This window comes from Diaporthe citri, assembly GCF_014595645.1.
Source record: "Diaporthe citri strain NFHF-8-4 chromosome Unknown scaffold_6, whole genome shotgun sequence".
NCBI classification, from domain to species: domain Eukaryota; kingdom Fungi; phylum Ascomycota; class Sordariomycetes; order Diaporthales; family Diaporthaceae; genus Diaporthe; species Diaporthe citri.
This window is the reverse complement of record NW_025064851.1, coordinates 1,933,347-1,952,401: the sequence shown is the minus strand read 5'-3', so window position 1 is coordinate 1,952,401 and position 19,055 is coordinate 1,933,347. Positions and strand designations below refer to the sequence as shown.

The 19,055-nt window shown below is 49.1% G+C and overlaps 4 protein-coding genes across 4 annotated transcripts; 2 read left to right on the top strand and 2 right to left on the bottom strand.

Moving 5' to 3' along the window:
• Positions 1-1,922: 1,922 nt before the first annotated feature.
• On the top strand, positions 1,923-3,394 carry INS49_012564 (uncharacterized protein; the record flags this gene model as incomplete). The annotated part of the gene is made up of 3 exons (XM_043173267.1): positions 1,923-1,992; positions 2,056-2,089; positions 2,179-3,394. 3 exons carry the CDS (start codon positions 1,923-1,925, stop codon positions 3,392-3,394), a joined length of 1,320 nt encoding a protein of 439 aa, XP_043022564.1.
• A 679-nt stretch (positions 3,395-4,073) lies between these two features.
• On the bottom strand, positions 4,074-5,095 carry INS49_012563 (uncharacterized protein; the record flags this gene model as incomplete). The annotated part of the gene is made up of 2 exons (XM_043173266.1): positions 4,074-4,099; positions 4,171-5,095. The coding sequence occupies 2 exons, from the start codon at positions 5,093-5,095 to the stop codon at positions 4,074-4,076; spliced, it is 951 nt and encodes a 316-aa protein (XP_043022563.1).
• A 618-nt stretch (positions 5,096-5,713) lies between these two features.
• On the bottom strand, positions 5,714-10,356 carry INS49_012562 (uncharacterized protein; the record flags this gene model as incomplete). The annotated part of the gene is made up of 7 exons (XM_043173265.1): positions 5,714-6,394; positions 6,485-7,222; positions 7,280-7,415; positions 7,474-7,683; positions 7,744-7,826; positions 7,893-8,068; positions 9,579-10,356. The coding sequence occupies 7 exons, from the start codon at positions 10,354-10,356 to the stop codon at positions 5,714-5,716; spliced, it is 2,802 nt and encodes a 933-aa protein (XP_043022562.1).
• Positions 10,357-14,447: 4,091 nt separating this feature from the next.
• On the top strand, positions 14,448-16,385 carry INS49_012561 (uncharacterized protein; the record flags this gene model as incomplete). Its single annotated transcript, XM_043173264.1, has 1 exon — positions 14,448-16,385. One exon carries the CDS (start codon positions 14,448-14,450, stop codon positions 16,383-16,385), a length of 1,938 nt encoding a protein of 645 aa, XP_043022561.1.
• Positions 16,386-19,055: the final 2,670 nt, after the last annotated feature.

Genomic DNA, 19,055 nt, shown 5'->3' with positions numbered 1-19,055 from the left:
CAAAAACCCACGGGCCAGGGCCGGAGGCGCTGTCGTGAAAGGAGTTTAGTTTGACCAGGCGCCAATGGCCACGCGACGATGACTCTGGAGCCCTGGTATCCTTCCCGTAATTGTGCTGTGTACTACAGGCAGGCGTACATGGCCTAGAAAGCAGAGGATTCTGTACTATGTATGCTATGTACGTACACTCTGTGCGGTGTGGTACAGGATGCTCGAGTACAACGGCTTTTTCCTTCTGTGCTAGGGACTGAGAGAGAAAAAAAAAAAGGAAAAAAACAGGGAACAAGGAGGACCCAAGCACGAGCAGGGATGATCGAGTGGCACCTTTCCCCCCCCTTGTCGTGCGGGGTAGACGGTCGCTTTGCGGAGAGGTGGAGCCGTCCGGCCGAATTGGGCCAGTGATTGGACGCTCGTGATTGTGGGGAAATTGAAAGGGGGAGCCTGGGAGCGTTCGCACTGGATAAAAAGGCACCTCACGATCCACCCTCCTTCCGTCTACGAGGCTTGGGGTCTGCTGGTCGACTGGACTACTGTATGTGGTGTACTGTAATTCTGCAGTGACACCTCTTGAGCTTGCCTACCTGTCAGCTCGCTCCGAGGAGAACAAGAGAGGCATTTACCGTGTTGACCTTGGCCTCACGTCATCACCAGTCCAATTCTGCTCGAAGTGTTCAGGGGGAATCATACACATCGATTTCTTTCCTGCGGTGATATCTAGATTCCCAGTATGCAGATTTACCTGGTCGCATACGACTCAAAACCCGGGGAAGATCACGAAACAGCGGGTCATTTGGGCCTCAATCCGTCAGCTATACCATCGTGGCATCGTGTCCGGTGGCATGAATTTCGGGAATTACACTCCAGTGTTTCTCCACACCCCTGACCCCAATCCCTCAAGGACTGACTTGGGCTGTGGCAGTATACCCGACTGGTAGAGAGTACCGACAGATTGGATAGTGCTGGAGGGAGTCGAGTTGTTTCAATTCATACTTTTGATTTCTCTTGGTAGCGTGGCGCGCACTACGGAGTAAGCTTCCGTAAGGCTCACGTGGGCCGGTGTGGCGGGGTGAAGCCCGGGGGTCGTGTTGCGCAACATCCTGCAAGCCACACGTCCGGTGAGACTAATGCAGAGCTTATCAGACAGAGGTTGCGTCCTCATCACTACAGTACCAAGAGAAACCACTGCCGACACGGCATCTACTCGCCAATTGAAGCATCTGTCGGGAGGGATCGCAGCCGCTCACCCTGTCTGTCTGAAAGGGAAAGGGGACAGGAAGGATTCGGATATGAATCCGTCCACACACATCCCACTCCGCACGTGAGCTGCAGGACAACAAATCCCAGTGCAGCACGTCGACTAAATAGTCTAATTGTCCGTTTCCAAGTTTAGTTTGAGTGCACAATTGCGTACTATGTTAATGTAAGTCCGTTGCCTCAAGCACAATAGTGTGCTGCATCAGACTAGAGACCGCAAAGTTGCAATTGATCGCCCGGATTTTCCGGATCGGTCCAGGCCACATGTGCAGTGACTGCCGCAGTCGACAAGCGGCTCAAGATCACATGCTGAAGCATGCAATGCGGTCGCCCAAGGCCAGAGGTGGGTTTTGGCGAGCCCGGCAGACTGCTTTGAAGGCACGGCATTCTCGGTGCATCAACGACCCGAGTCATCCTTGGGAACAACTCCCCGCCAAACCCCCACTAGACTACTAAACTAACCTCAACACCATGCGACCGGAGAGGCTCAACCCTAGACCGAGCAGCTTCTGGCCCTTCTTTCAAGTCCCGATTTTAGATTAACTTGACGCCTTCTCCCGCTCCCTCCAACTCTGCAGAGAAAGAAACTGGTCTTGTGCTCACTTCTATGGTGTAGCTGCGCTGGTATTAGACATCTGTCTTCCTCCTCTACGCCCCTTCTCGTCACCATGGCTTCCGTCAGGCAGTTTCCCACCATCAAGGCCGTCCGGTCGTTTGTTATCGGAGGAGTTGGATCAGGTAGGATCAGTCATTCCGAGTGAATTGACAGGACGCCAAGAGCTGACCGCGATGACATCTCAGGTGGTGACTATCACAACGTGGAAGGAGGCCACTGGTAAGGAAATCCCCTTGCCAACGAGCACCAGAATACCCGAATCCCATCCCGCATCCGGCCGAGCGGAAGTCTGATACCACATGGCACAGGCTCATCGACTCGCCCATCTCCACCCCAGCATCACAATGGGAGCAGTACCGCAAATCCCGTACCAGCTGGGGCATCAATGTCCTGGGTTCCTTCCTCGTCGAGATCGAGGCCTCAGATGGCACCATTGGCTTCGCCACCGGCTTCGGAGGCCCGCCCGGCTGCTGGCTCGTCCAACAACACTTCACGCGCTTCTTGGTCGGCGCTGACCCCCGCAACACGAACCTACTGTTCGAGCAGATGTACCGTGGCTCCATGTTCTATGGGCGCAAGGGCCTGCCACTCGCTGTCATCTCAGTCATCGACCTGGCCATCTGGGATCTGCTGGGGAAGCTTCGCAACGAGCCTGTCTACAGACTGATCGGAGGCGCGACCAAGGAGCGCCTGAACTTTTACTGCACTGGCCCCGACCCGCCAGCGGCAAAGGCCATGGGATTCTGGGGAGCCAAGGTGCCACTCCCATACTGCCCCGAGGAGGGTCACGTGGGCCTGAAGAAGAACGTTGAGTTCCTGCGCAAGCATCGCGAGAGCGTTGGCCCGGACTTCCCGCTCATGGTGGACTGCTACATGTCCCTAAATGTGTCATACACGATCGAGATCGCAAAAGCCTGCCTCGACCTCAACATCAACTGGTGGGAGGAGTGCCTGACGCCGGATGACACCGACGGCTTCGCGCAGATCAAGCGCGCCCACCCAACGCTCAAGTTCACCACCGGAGAGCACGAGTACAGCCGCTACGGGTTCAGAAAGCTCGTGGAGGGCCGTAACCTCGACATCATCCAGCCCGACGTCATGTGGCTGGGTGGCCTGACGGAGCTGCTCAAGGTGTCGGCCATGGCTGCCGCCTACGACATCCCCGTTGTGCCGCATGCAAGTGGGCCATACAGTTACCACTTTGTCATCAGCCAGCCCAACACGCCTTTCCAGGAGTATCTGGCTAACAGCCCGGATGGCAAGAGCGTGCTGCCTGTTTTCGGAGACCTGTTCCTTGACGAGCCTATCCCCACGAAGGGTTACCTGACGACGGCGGACCTGGACAAGCCCGGTTTCGGGCTGACGCTGAACCCGGCTGTGAGGTCAAAGCTGATCCCTGCTGAGGCTCTGTTCAACCCTACGGTGCCCAAGAGCTTGGACGCACCGGCGGAGGAGAAGAAGGAGGCAAATGGGCCTGTTGCGAACCTGACGGATAAGGTCAAGGAGCTTACCACATCATCATGAACGTCTGAATTTGAGATAGAGAACTTGTCACGGCCGAACGGGATCGGGTGTAGAATTTTGATTTTTTTCGGCAGACTTGCGACGTAGCTTAGAAAGCCAAGGTACCTCCGTTGATCTTCAGCTATGTGGAAGGCATCTAAGTCGAGCTGAAGATCAAGTGGCACCGCTTGTAGGTTGCCATCAGCTTGGAAGTCATAGTCACTCAGAAAATAATATCATTTGCTCGAGCTTACAATGAAGGAATATGCAAATGCAGAGATCAAGTGAATGTGATGGATTACATACCTAGGCATCAAATCACTACGTTCACTACAATGCGCCGCAGTATGGTCCAGGGCAACTAACAGCCCCTTTTCATCCAATTTAGCAGCAACATAAAACTAACTTCGCACACGGGTCTATGATCGACTATACTGCGACTTTGCTTTGAATAAATGGACATTTTTGCGAGATAATCTAGTCACGAAATAATTCAATAAACTCCTCACAAAGAACTTTAGGGCCAGGCCGTCGGCTTGCTAAGAGTATAGGCCAGAACAGAGAGAACCTTGTATACTGAGTAATCACAGGATAGATTTTGATATTGCTGACTAGCTCGTCATTCAATGCCACCAAGTCAGCTAACCGAGGATGTCGTGTTCGCTTGAAACACAGCGGCGATATCCTTACTAAATCAACATCACTTTTCAATGCGATGATTCGCAACTGCAGATCGTCAGCGGGAGTGAGATTTCGAGTCCTGCCACCAATCGCAGAGGGACGCAATTTGTACTTACGCAGATCGCTAGCACCCCGTATCTCCTGCACAGCCGCCTCGAGAACCCTTCCCGGCCGCAGGCCCGCGAGCCCCCTGACGACATTGTGCAGCGTCGGCAGCTGCTCAAACGTCCCCGGCGTGATCTTAAAGTCAACCTCTGGCCCGGCCACACCCGCGGACACGTCCTTGCCCGGCTGGCTCCGGCCGGGGCTGGGGAATGGGGCCCAGAACCTTTTGACGGGCGCCTTGCCCGGCGGGGCCGGGTTGAAGGTCGCGTAGCTCGCGTCCGCCTTGCCGGGCTCACCGACGGCGGGTACGTACCGGTGATGGAGGAAGCCGTGCTGGCTGGGGTGCGTGAAGCCGTCGGCGGGGCGGGTGAGGGCCGGGGCAGTCGCCGGGTCGTGCTCCTTCAGGCCGCGGATCTCGAGGCGCAGGAACTCGTGGCCGAACCAGCTGGCCGTGTGGACGCGGGTCTTGCCCTCGTCCGTGACGGACCCATCCGGGAGCTCCGCCCAGACCTTGGGGAAGCCGAGCTCCTCGCGCCCCGTGGTGATGGGGTCCGTGAAGCTCTCGAAGAGGACGGCCAGGTACGAGCCCTTGTACGGGGAGCCGTCCTCCCTCTTGGCGCGGTGGCACACTACGTCGCTGATGTACACGCCCCATGTGTTGTACCCGCGGCCGGCGAGCCAGGGCAGGTTGCGCAGCTCCATAACCTCGAAGAGGACGTTGGCCTTGTCCGGGGGCGTGGAGGCGGGCGGCTCCACCTTGTACCCCTCTGGGAGTATTGCCTGGACTGCTGCCCGGTCACACTCGACTACAATGCCGACTGTAGTCGTTTTCGACGAGGACCAGTCGAATCGCTTGCCTGAGGGGTCCTGCCTTGGGCTGGGTGCGGGCCCGAACCCAACTGGGACGCGGTGAAACTGCTTGGTGTGTTCGAACATTGTGGTCAGATGCAAGTGATTAAATGCCCAGCGCTTGTTGATTATTCGCCGTGGAGGTGCTTCAAGGACAAGTCTGGTATCAACCTTCAGAGGACTATATGACTTTTGAGTCTTACCGGAGCATTTACTATGTTAAAACAACTTTGTAAAAGAGAGTGGTCTACACATATATATCGTGAGTCGGCATCTTGCGGTATGGACGGGTAAGTACACCCCACTTTCCGGCCGAAGTTGAGGTTCGGAGCGGGAAGTTGGGGCAACATTCCGTCAGCACCCGGCGGAGGGCCGATGCCCCAACTGCGCATGCTCATTTACATGGCTGCCAGATGTCCATACTCAGTGGGAGAAGGATGGCCTGGCAGGCCACTGATTTACGCGCATTACTATGGCATCGACCGGTGTCGCAGCAGAGTATCTCTAAGCTTCGTGTTCGGCTCGCACGGTCGTGGCCCTCTACTTGAGAAATCGATTTGCATATGCAATCCTTCCGGGGTTCCGTGTGGAATATGGATGCCATATTTTGAGGAGCCAACTCTCATGCCATACTACTTGACTGTGGACGGGAGACTCATCTGTCATTCTGTGTTGTTCACGTTCGCTGACAAAATATATAACTAATTACACAGCCGATAGAGCACCATCATCGATCTCGCGCGCCGCAGTAAGGCTCCCATAATGCCCGACGCCATTAGGTGCCAGCGTCACGCCAAAGTCCCAAAGACGACCAGGTTCGGGCGCCGGTGTATTGATAGTGAGGTGTTTCTCGGCAACCTCGCCCTTGTTGTACTGCCGGTGCGGGACGCCCGCTGGGAGCACGACCAACTTGTTCCTGGTGACGACGTGCTTCTGCAGTGCGACCTCGATGGTCAGCTCACCCTCCAGCACGAAGTAGTACTGGTCGAACTCGTGCACGTGGGTACCCGGCCCGCCGTTCTGAGGCCCAACTTCGGCATATAATATGACGGCGGTATCGCACCCGGACGACGGGTCGGCGAGCGACATTGTCTTGAACCCGGGGAGGGGCTCCGTCAACCAGCGGGGGTCCACGCGGCGTACATAGCCTTTGCGGCTGGTCTGCCACTCTGGAGGCACGTCTTCGGGCCTGTCGACCATATAGGCGATTTGCTTTAAGCGGTCTGTTGCCGGAATGATCATCTCCAGGTGTGTCTCGCTGCCGGGTCCTGGGTTCCAGTTGCAGTGCGGGAGCCCGGCCGGAATGAAGACAAGACTACCCGGAGACACGTCATGTACCACATCACCAAGGCGGACCTTGATCGAACCTTCGACTAAGAAGTATGCCTTCAGAATTTAGAGTCAACTTCAACGCACCCAGGAAGCAGTTCCACGAAAATATGGGGAGGAAAGGGCCACAGTCAAAACCTGTCTTACCTGGTCGCTGTGGTGATAGTGAAGTCCCGGACCAGATCCCCCTCCGCCGATGTGGCTGGCTAGGATGATCGCGCTCTCTAGACTGGACAGGATCTGCGCGCGGTACTTGGGAAACCCGGTGTCCACTGTAGCTGCCTCGTTGAACGGCCGAACGTACTCCATGCGTTGCATTGCGGGCTTCACAGGATGTTTTAGTCTCCACGTCCGGATAAGCTCTCGCCCGTAATCGCCGCCGTTAGGGAGCCTGTGGATCGTATGGATGTGGAATTTACCAGGCTCCTTGTTTGTGAGATAGATGCCGGTGTGGTGGTCCATCTCGATCAGGACGACAGGGCTTTGGATGCGGAAGTAGAACGGGTCATCATCACCGAATTTCCCGGTCCATGTGAAGTAAGTCTCTGAGAGATGCTGACGGACGAGGCGAAGGCGGTGGGCTAGCGGTTTCGGGGGCAGGAGCTCTTGGAAAGCCTCTATAACCGAGACGACCAGGTCTTGACTCTCGAGCGTCAATGCGCTCACAGCCACACCTTCATAAGGAATTATGCGATTATCCTGAGAGGTGCCAGTCAAGTGCCGCTGGTCAACTGCGTTCCAGCCGGGCTTTTCCGGTTCATGGATGACATCGGTCTTCTGAGCTTGTCTCTGTTGCTCCGGAGTGAGGTTTTGCATCAACTTCAGGGCCAAAATGGTCTCACGATGGAACAGCTCCTCTCCCTTATTGGCGCCTTCGACAATTATCTGCACAAAAATCTCATTAGCGTTGGAAAGCCATTTTAAAAATGCTTTCAGACTTACGTTGGGTTCACAACCGATGAAGGCTGGTCCGATGACCATCTGATTTTCAACGAAGAAGATTGACAGGATGAGGTGGTGACCGGAAAGTGAAAATCCCCAGGGCTGACTCAGAGAAGGCCTCCCATAGAGCATGAAGCTGTTGGTCTTATTAGCCTGCTGGAAACGAGGGCGTCAACGAATATGTGTGACCGTACGTGTAATTGAATTCATTGAGGATTGCGGAAGTGTTGGCTAATGTCCCCAGGTACTTATTGATATTCACGGCGTTCCTCACTTTCGTATAACCATTTCGGCTAAGAGAAGATCCAAATATTGCCCATATCAGATCAATCTGCGATTGATTGAGGGAGGCCAGCAGTAAGCCGACATCGTGGGCGACAATTTCAGTATTCGTCCATTTTCGCCTACATCAATTAGCCCAACCGGGTCGTCCTTCGTGTAAAGCAAAGGAAGGGTCCACTAACCAATCCTCGGAGTCCAACTCACGGATAACCCTTAGTTTCTGATCCGGCGTCAACGCATCCACGAGGCGATTGGCAGCAATCGTCTTGTCAAAGTCAGCTGCAGGGCTTTCGGAACGACGGCCGCAGCCGTGAAATGATGCCTAACTTACTGCAGCCTCGGTTGGTGCGCCTTCATCCTGGAGCTCATAAAGACCTTCCACCCTGGTGCCATCAGTAGTGATGCCATGAAATTGTCCTTTCAGGCCGTCGGTCCATTGTCCGACGAGATCTTTCATCCACGGGTCCGCTAGACATGCTTTGGAAAATTCATAGATGTTGGTCCTATCTAGATGGGGTAACGGGATTGAGTCTACGCGAGATAAACGTCAATAAACATCATGAGAGTTGATGAATTCGCGCTTACCAGGAGTAGGAAGATAGAAATGAAAGTCGCCCCTAGCGGAAATGGCATCGTTAGTTGCCATTATCATTGAGTGTCATTCACGTCCACAGAATTTGAGACTCTGATGATCAGGGAACAAGGCAATTGAAGATGTTCTGGAATGTTGATTTGACAAGAGATCTTGTGGCATTTGTTTGCGCAGCGTCCAGAACCACGAGCAGACGGTGGCATTGTAGTAATAGTCATGGTGATGGCTCATCCAATGTTTGGAGACATCCCGTGGATACAAGAGGAACAAAGCTTTCCTGGGACAGAGATCTCCCCGGAGCTGGACCATCTTCCCCGGATACTAGACGAGACCCTAACAAAGTTGACCTGAGTTTTGGAGAGCTAGGTTTTAATCGGAGCAAGAGGAGGTTGATGAGACTAACCCCACCCGACGTCACCCGGATTGTTTGAATATGCTTATCTCCGACGATAGTGCACATGGAATACGGAAGTGAAGAGAAAGGTGGCAATGAAAGAATAGGAGAGGATCTTAGCAAACAATTTACTCTACACTATATTGTTATCTCAATCACATACCAAATCGCCATCTTCTGACCGTCTTGATCTAGGTTTCCGCCCCACTTCTGAGAAATCACAATCTCACAGCATGATTTTCTGCAGAAAATGAGGAGCATACGATTTCTATTCATGCTTGGTGGACACTGTAATCCCATAGTCTCCATAGATCTTGTTTTTAGAAGGGAAAGAGTCAATGAAGCCGAAAATCTAATTCAGCTTTCTATATTTGTCGTCTCTCCTAGAACTTCGAGGTTTACGTCCTGAAAAAAAAAAAAAAATTGTTTTGTGTCTCACTGATGCGAAAGCTTCCCAGGTGGAAGGACAGCTGAAAGGGTTTTGGGACCAAAGTCGCAGAAAGATAGTAGGCAATGTTGCTAGCCGGTCCACCGGAACCACTCTAAGCAGTCTCATAGCATTGGCAAGCACCTGGCGAGGACTCTCATACAACGCCGCACGGGTCAATGCCACTTCACTGCTTTCTTGGTGCCCAATCACTCGGGTCTGAACAAGAAGACACCTGATTCATCAAGCGAAACGTATATGCAGGAGTGTGGAGAGCTCGAGGTCGCGCATAGCCGTGTTCGCCACATCGGGGGACTGTGCAATCAACCGCAATAGGTCGACATAGTGCTCATTCTCAGCGTCTATATTCAATGCGTTGGACTTTTCCATGATATCCTCAAGATGGATCAACTAACTGTACCCCCTTTTCAACGCGCACATTCCAACAACACGGTGTTTTGTGTCCCACCATTTCATTTCATCAGATTCAAACCATGCTCCAAAGACCACTGGTCGTCTGGTTCCTGGAATTGGTAATCACTGCCCCGGACCACACGGTCTACCTCCTCTCGCACCATCGGATATATGTCCCTCCACCCCTTACATCCGATCCAGCAGTCATGATGGCCATAGCCAGGCACGATGTTGAGCTTGTACATCTCCGGCCCATTCACGTCGCAAAGCAGAGAATAGCTCTTCTCGACAGACTCCGGGCTGAAAAGCTTGTTATCTGACCCTGCAAACAGCATGATGGGTATACCCCTGAGCTTGGTGACCCTGTCCCGCGTCGCCAGATTCTCAAATATCGGGCCAGCCGCCTTGACCTGACCTTCTCGACTCATGCGTGCCATGAACTCGAGTTGGTGTATGCTGATGTCGGTGACACTGTCCACAACGACCTCGTCAATGTGCCGATGCGTGACTTGGTCCAAGTTGCGGTGGTTCCAGAGGCGACCCAGAGTGAAAGTCACGCGGTGGCATGTCGCATTGTTGCAAAGCTCCTTCTCGTCCAAGACTTGTACTGCTCGCAGAGCCTGGCTGACGATGCGCTGCCCTAGGCTGTCATCCGTCGAGGCCCGCAGGCTGAACCAGCTCCCGAACAGACTTTTCTGCAACCTGCGTACCATTTCGGTCCCGAGGAACGCGGAATGGGTCGGGTAGGCCAGAATGGGGTTCATGAAAACCTGGCTGGCTGTAATTCCGGACACCCATTCGGCGGATATGGTTCCATCTAGCAGGCCGCTGGCGAGCGCCATACTACCAAGACAGTGAGCCAAGATGTAAATCTTCGGAATGGGGGTATCTGGGAATTCCCGTGCTCTCCTCTTCCTCATGTATGTCAAGCACTCTGCTATGTCGAGCCTTGCATAGTACGACGTCATGTTCCGAATGTTCGGCGATGCTCGACGAGAGCTACACCGCGGGACCATAACATTGACCCGATATCCAGCACGAGTGAAGTACCCAACGACGTTCATGTCAATTGATCCTAGTGAAAAGATCCGGTCATCCACAGCCAGGCCTGTAATCATGAGCATTTCCATTGCTTCTTTGTCCGGTGTCGTGTTGGAGGGCTCCCATGTGTACATTCTTGTCATGACGTGATCTTTCGCCCAAATGTCGTATGCACTGGATGGTAGCATCCGAGATATCGGTGATCTATGAAGAGAATACTGCAGAGGTGTGGAGAAAAGAGAGAACAGGCGGCGTGCGACTCGCAATAAGTTTGAGACAGCCTTCTTTGGAAGTTCTGTAACCATCCTGCCATCCATTGCTGGCTCAAATGCTGAGTCAAGTGCAGAGGTGGACAGGTCGGTGTACATGACGCCCTGAGCAATGGTTACGGGGTCCTGCTGACCATGTGATTTGCTTTCGCGTATTGTAACGTGTAGGGGGGCTTTGACAAGCCAGAATTTACCTTCTGGCAATTCCCCTGTCAAGTCGATGATCTTCTCTGCGTGTAGTTCCAGTGATTCTCCTGAGATCCCATGCAACTCGCACTCGTAGATCAATTGCATCGACTCTGGCTGAGACTCCACCCTGTTCCATCTTGGTATTCCACGACGAATCATAAACGGGGAACCTTTCAGAGACGGCTGGACCAAGGTGCCCGTCAAGACTGCAGAACTCTTGCTGGACATGTGGTCCAGGGCTCCTATATCGAAGGAACGTGTTGTCAAAGACATTCTTGCAGTCTCATTGAGTATTTTACCCTTCTCGTAAGTCTCAAGGCGATCTGTAAAACGACGATCACTGTGATCTTGTTCTTGGTCAACCCTGTGCAGAAAACCAGTCATACACTCCGTGAAGGCAAAACCGCTCGTTCCGTGGACCTTAGACCGTTGAAAACTGGCTTCTACCGCATATAAAAGCCCTTCTGGGTCTAAATCGGAGATCTTCTTGTGTCTTTGTGGCGCGCCGAAGAGGTCTAAGACCCAATTTCTTCCTTCATCTACGTGCAGGCCATGCTTCATCGCATAGAGGTGGACTGAACGCTCGGCAAGAGCAGAAATTGTGGCCATGGGGCTGATCCCCAGAGCTGTTGGGATGATAGCCCCATCGACCACGATGAGACCCTCGTGGGTCTCGCTGCCATGGCCTTTGAACAGCTCGCCAGCGTGAGTAGCTGCACCAGTCAAGCCTGTTCCGTCCGAAGCCATGCACACGCCGCTATTCCAATATTTATCTCGTCAGCTGTATTTACAATGTATTCCAAGATGATACTCTGACAAAAGTGTTCCTTACCCTGTAGGGTGGAAGATGAATCTTGGACGACCGCACTGGCTCTCGGGAGTGAGCATCGTGCCTCCAACCGACCTTGCGGCCTTAGCCAGCATTTTGGCGTGATCGAGATAGTCTCGGTCTTCCCGGGCCGGATTCTGTACAGCTAGGTTCCCGTCTTTGAGAGCTATATGGAAGGAATTGTCGTAACGTGACATCAATAATAAGACTTGTGTTATGCGACTAACGTCCTTTGAAAGTCGGGCTCTCATCAAGGTAAAAAAGCTTCGGATCGTATCAAGGGGACCAGGGAAGTGCGAAGTGCCTCGCGCAAATGTTGGGAGCGATGCTCCTATGAAGTTGCGCACGAGGGATGTTAATGCGAGAGGAAAGGATGTCTCCAGCATGATCCACCCGTGATAAGCCAAATCGCCCTCAAACATACCTGCCGACCCCATTTTAGCTTATTACCCAATGATACCCATTTATGCATGGACTTACTATCCAGATTTCGATTGTCAATAATGCCAACACAAGTTGGTCCGGGAGGATCTTGACCACGGGCCTGATATGGCTGTCCCCTTGCATTGACTTCCCTCTGTGGGTGGAGTCTGACAACATCAGTACAACAAGAATTGCAAGTGAACGAGTTACGCTGATATCTCCACAACTCACCCAAGACCCCAAGCCTCGCCGTTGTCACTGACACGTTGCCCGACTTGACTGCTTAGTGCCAACCCGCTTTTTTGACTTCTGAGCAGAATTTCCGTTGTGCCAAAGACTCCAGCACCGATGAATACGGCTTTCTTCGCATGAACCCATAGGGGATCACGGTACATGTCGACTGAGGAACGGTTTTGACCATGCCAAGCGAAGAAGACGATGTAGCCCTCGCCTGACCCGGGGTTCATCTCCTGAATGTGGCGCACCTCGCATTGGGTGAATATTTCAGCACCCGAATTCCAAGCATCAGCAATATACGTCGATAACACAGTTTGCTTCGAGCCATCGTTATTGCCTGTGAAATCCTGGCTGTTGAGCAACGACGCGTTGTGTTCCAAGCCGCTTGAGTTTATCCCGGTACTAAACTTCGTAGTTTGCGCGGCAACTCTATATCTGTCTCCCAAGCCAAGACTTTCGGCTTCTTCCTGAAAGAGTTCTGTCTTACTCAATTCAGGAAAATTCTGGGTTGGGTATCTTTCCGGACGAAACACGTTTCTTGCTCTTGTGTAGTCTTTGAGTAGTCGTCAGCAATTAATGTTGTCGCAAATCCCTGTCGAGTCATGCCCTGTCCTTCGCCAACACTGGGAAACTACGAAGATGCTTTGTGCTCACATTCACTCAGGCATTCGGGATCTCTCGTAATTTCTAATGGCCAGCCAGACGCAGCAAGCGTGCTCCGATCTGCTTCCAAGTAGATATTTCCATTGATTAGGCTGGTTCCACCAAGCCCTAGATGAACCACAATTTAGCCTTGAATATAGCAGCGCTTAGGTGGGTGTGAAAACCACTCACCATTGCATACAATACAATTCAATCTGGAACTCAAAGCGATGTTGTGGTAGAAACCATCGGCCTTCGAGGTTTCGCGTTTCGCCATCGCAGGGAAATCTTCGGCCTTCCCAGAGCAATGAAGCTGCTCCATCACTTCTTCAGCGTATGTTGGATACTCGCCGGGCCATCGCTCACCGCCACGCTCAAGTACACACACACTGTCGCCGGTCCGAGCCATACGGGATGCTGCGACACCGCCGCCGTATCCTGATCCAACGACAACGTGGTCGTAGCTATGGCGCATCAACTCGACAGGTATACTCAGACGAGGGAATGCGCTGCTTGATCCATTTTCCGGTACGTGTCGTGAAGCATGATTGGTGGCATCTGGCGACGCCACTGTACTAGTAGGTTCTTCGAGTCCATGCCTGCCTTGCTGATACGATTCAATGGTAGCCTTAAGGCGTCGTCGTATGCTACCAGCATCGCCATCACAGGAATGGGGGTTTTGCTGAGGCAGGGCCTGACTCGTCATTTTCTAACACATCCAAGAACCGATACCAAGGTGAAGAAATATCAACCTTGGAAGTTGACGCAACTGCTTGGAAGCACTGGTTTTCGTAATTGCCAACACAAACAAATCCGTCACTACCTGTCCGGTGTTCGATGCCTGTTGGTGGTCCACTGTACCCCGCTTTCCCATAGACGCGCCTTCAATCCTGGCTAAACGAGTGAATACGATTGGGTTATGACAGGTCATTGAGGCTGGAATTTTCGCGTTACTCACCAATCATACCTTTGTGCTACACCAAAAGTAAAATCGCCCCCACTGTAAGCTTACGTTAAATTTGCTTGCCTGGATAATTCCGCAAGAAGGTGCATCTCAAACTCTTCCTGAGCGGCATCTACTGAGTCGTATTACCAACCGACGGAGCATCAACGTTTCGATATGTTGACATCCAACTCGCCTCCCCTTGTCATACTCAAGGACAGGATCAATTCCTGTGACTCTGTTTTGCGTATCATCCACAAGTGGACTGTCCACCTCGGCCAGCTCCTGTCACAATGCCTCGTTGATCTACAATATGGAATACTAGCATCCATCATCGTGACCAAGAGTCTAAAATACTTGGACAGACTACTCTCGCACTGCAGCAATACCGAATTGGCCAATTCAGCAGCACTTGGATGGCTACTGTACTCTGAAGGCCTAAAACGGAATGCGACCACTGTGGCACAGGTAGCGCTTTCGGTCTCGATGTTTCACTACGGGGCAGTGTTTGTGGTTGCGGGAATCGTCGTGATTGCCCTCCTTCCCATCACACTGATTTTCATCGCAAGCGTCCCCCCTTTGATACCCATTTTCTACTTGCTGAGAGTGACCACACACCTGGCGGAAACGAATCGCAAAGCAGCACTTGAAGCCAACTCAAAAGCTTGCGTCGTTCTCCATCCTCTGCCGTGGGAAATTCGTACTATCCGGATCATCACGATACAGCCGGGTTTCCCCGGAGACTCGATTATCTGTGACCTGCATATCGGCAATTTTGAGGCCGAAAAATACGAGGCCTTGTCATATGTGTGGGGTCCTGCCAACTTCACTAGGAAGATCTTGATCAGTGGGAAGCCGGTCTATGTGACTGACCACCTGTACCATGCAATGAAACACCTTCGACACCGGGACAGGCCCCGGTCCATTTGGATCGACGCCCTCTGTATCGACCAAAACGACCCAGATGACAGGGCACGACAAGTCAGCCAGATGCGCCAAATTTATGAGTCGGCCACGAGAGTGGTCATCTGGTTGGGGAGCAGCCCTTGGTGTCTCGAGGACGCCTTTTCAAGAGCCAAGCAACGTCCGGCCCCTATCGTTTATAACTACGGCACGGTCAGGGCTGTATCGAAATTACTTCAGAGAGGCTGGTGGCAGCGGGTCTGGGTAGTCCAAGAGTTGGTGGTTGCAAGAGAAGTCATAGTGCAGTGTGACTCTGTCTCATTGCCCTGGGATTCTTTTGTACAACTAGTAGAAACATGTATGGGGATGCCTTGGTTCAGAGACAGAGGCGCATTCGTCGACGAATACCATGCTCTCAAGCACTACCGGGAAACGAGGCTTCAGGACATTAATCCGGACTACGGCTTGCTCAGCTTCGTATACGCCTTCAGGCAGAAGATGGCTTCGGACCCTCGCGACAAGATCTATGCATTCCTCGGGCTGGTGCGTCCACGGGACTCGAATGCCTTTACCATTCCACCGGATTACAAGCTCAGCCATACCTCGCTCTGTCACAGTTTTGCAGTCAATTGCATACGTGAGACTCGATCCTTGAACGTCCTGGCCTATGCTCAAGGGTTGAACCCCGACTTTCCTTCCGTACGTGGTCGTCGCAGTTGGTGTCCATATTGGTATTCCAGCACAGGTGCTCGGCAACCAACGCCTCTGTGGGATGGCGATCTCGATACTCCGGCAACGAGGTCCCGGTGGATGCAGGCCTTTTCTGCAAGTGGACGCAACTCAGCTGCTATATGGAACATGAGAGAAAATGATGCCCTTGGTGCTAAAGGTCTGTTCTTGGATGCAATTGTTGCCGTTGGCACAACCTTGGACCCTTCCCTTTTGGAATACATCGATTCGTACTCGAGAACATCCACAACGATTAGCCCAACAAATTCTTTAAGCAGACATGTACGATATAAGATGGATCCCAAAAGAGTATTTGCGCATTGGAAAGTCATGGTTACTAGTGCCAGCGGACAACCGGAGGCGGACGTCATGAGGACATTCCATCAGACTCTGACCGCGGGGCTGTACGACCACATTCCAGACAGCTTCGAAAAGGCCAGCGAGTATTATTCTGTCCGTGATGACATCTGCATGCATCGGACTCTGTTCTTCACCGAGTCCGGAGGCTTCGGCATTGGACCGTGGAACACGAGACGAGGGGACAGACTGGCTATCTTACTTGGATGCGATGTACCAGTCGTACTAAGGAACATCAATGGGACGGACTCACCAGCCGAGCCAGGACTAGACATAGAGTCCTTGGAGGCTCAGAATTTGTACCAGACAGACCTCGCCGATGCATACAAGTATGTGGGACAGGCCTACGTTCACGACCGCATGGTCTACAATGGGGATTTAGCCCAAGATATTACAAGGACAGGGCGGGCTCTGGATGACATTACTCTACTATAATACTAGTCAGTGGGAAACCGTCGCTATCACCATGTGCTGGATCGAGTGCTTCTGAAATGCTTTCTAACTTATTACCAATGTACCTAAGCAGAGGTCCAACGGACCTTCGAGACTGTTATATGTTGCTAGACTTGAGCAACGACTAGGTTGGCCCATGATACTGATCGACTTCTCAGACAGAGAAACTGAAGAAAGAAAAAGAAGATCAACGTCAGAGAAAAGTTCCTGGTTCTTTTCGCAATCAACGTGGGAATTTGGCCCTACTAGTATTCCTTTAGATGCTGTTACCGCATAATTGAGTATGCACTGGCATGTTCCTGAAATAGATGCGTGCCACACGGACAATAACGACAGAGAAAATATCTTCTGGCCTTTTTCCGCCGTCAGCTATTCAAGGCTCATAACATCTCAAAAGTTCCAGCTATAGTGGGCCGATTTAACACCTGCTATTATTAGGGCCTAGTCATAACAAGGGCTGAGAGCTTGGTGCTCTGCTCTGAAAACCTTGTACGGATAGTGGGAGAGCATGCTCAACCAGTCCAAGCCACATGGCTGGCGGGATGTGATATGTAGTTCAAGGTGGGACTCAAAGACAAGGGCAATCGACCACTCTAAGACTCCGTCTTGGTCATCAATATAGTACAGCGGTGGAGACTAGATGTGGGTCCTCGCGGGCGGTTTGCAGGTGGGGGTCCCGTAGTCCCGGGTCGACGGGTACGCTTTTTTACTTGGCCTTGCTGTGCCGAGTCGTGTGAGGCAAGTAATTCCGGACCAGACGTACGACGAAGACGGATCAAGGGCCAGCGCACAACGTACGCATAAGCTGCCCGCAGCAAATGTTGGAATATTCTAGATATCTAGGCTATTATTAATACGGGATATCCTTTTCCCCATACATTTGCCACTGTATGGAAGATAATAACTATAAATAGGGGCCTTCCCTCCCGTAAAATAAACGTTAGCTAGCCTAATAAACTAAGCATTTAACGCTATTATTTTAAAGGTTATAAGCTTCGGAGCTAACCCAAAACGGCAACGCTAACTTAATATAAAAAATATATATTATATAACACCCTTAATCACGACCACTTCTTAAGCCTTTTAAATAAGATAAGCTTTATACTTAAAGACATACCTTTTAATTAATTACTTAATTAAGCTAATTAATAAGCTCTTAATTAATTAAATCACCCTATTTAATATTATAAATTAACCTTATTTCCTAACTTAAAGCCTATATATAAAAACTATATCTTTTTTACTTAAATACTTAATTATTTCTTTATTAATACTTAATTTACTTATATAATTTATATATTATTTAAAAGCCTTTATTAAAAATAATAAGAGCATTTTTTTAAATTTTAAAAACTATATTAAATTAATATTAAAAATATAAATTTTAATAAATTTATAATAATTTTTAAACTCCCTTAAAAATACTTAATCATATCTTAGCTATTTTTAATTTATAATACCTTAAAAATATACTATTTAAAAGCTTTTCTTTTTCTCTTTATAATTATATTACTTTAATATTTATACCTTTATTCCTTAACTTATTAAACTTATTTAAAATTTATTATATTTTTCTCTTTATTATCTTAATTATCTTAATAAATATTTTATTTATTTATTTTAAAATAATATCTTTTAATAAATATAATATTTTATTCCTTAATAAAATAAAAAACTATATATATTAAAGCATTAAAATTTAAGCTTAACTTAAGAAAGAAAATATTATTAAAAATAATCTTAAGAATTTTTTTTAAGGCTTATTTTTAGCTTAAAATAAAAAAGCCTTTATTAATATTAAACTTATATATAAGTAAGGGCTTATTATATTTATAAAAAATATAAATAATACTTAAAAAGCATAAAATATATTTAAATTTTATTATAAATTCTTTAGGTTTATAAGCTAATATTTACTTTATAAAAAGTTTTTTAATATTAATTTTAATAATTTTAAAATTATAAAAGAATATATTAATAAGCTAAAGCTCTTTTTAAAGGATTTAAAAGCTAATAATATAATTCTTTTTAAATAAATTATAATTAATTAAATTTTCCATAACTTAAATAATAAATATATTAGCTTTATTTAAAATATAACTTAAAGTTTTAAAAAAGATTTAAATGCTTATATAATTAAATTTCTTTTCTTTAGCTTATTAAATAAAAGTAAAGGGAAACCCTTTAAATTATTTAAAAAAGCTTTATATATAAAGAATAAGAAAGATAAAAAAAAGATTATTATATGCCTTAATTATAAAATAAAGGGCTATATTTAAAAAAATTGCTATTTCCTTTATTTAAATAAAGTACTTGCTAATTAAAAAATAAATAAATAAAGAAAAGAAAAGGAAAAACTACTTCTTTAAGGAAGAATATAAGCTAAGAAAAATAAAAGAAAATATAAAAGTAACTCTTAGCTTTATTAGCTAATATAAAGTTTTTTATAGCTTTAAAAGATACTTAAGAAAAACCTATAACCTATATAATTATAAATAATTTAATAAAAAATATTAAATATAATAAGAATTTATTAAATTTCTTATAACTTTCTTTTAATAACTTAATGAAAATTAAGATAAATAACTCTATATATACCCTATATATATATATAACGTGGTTTACCAGGTGGTGGCCGGTATTAGATAGTGG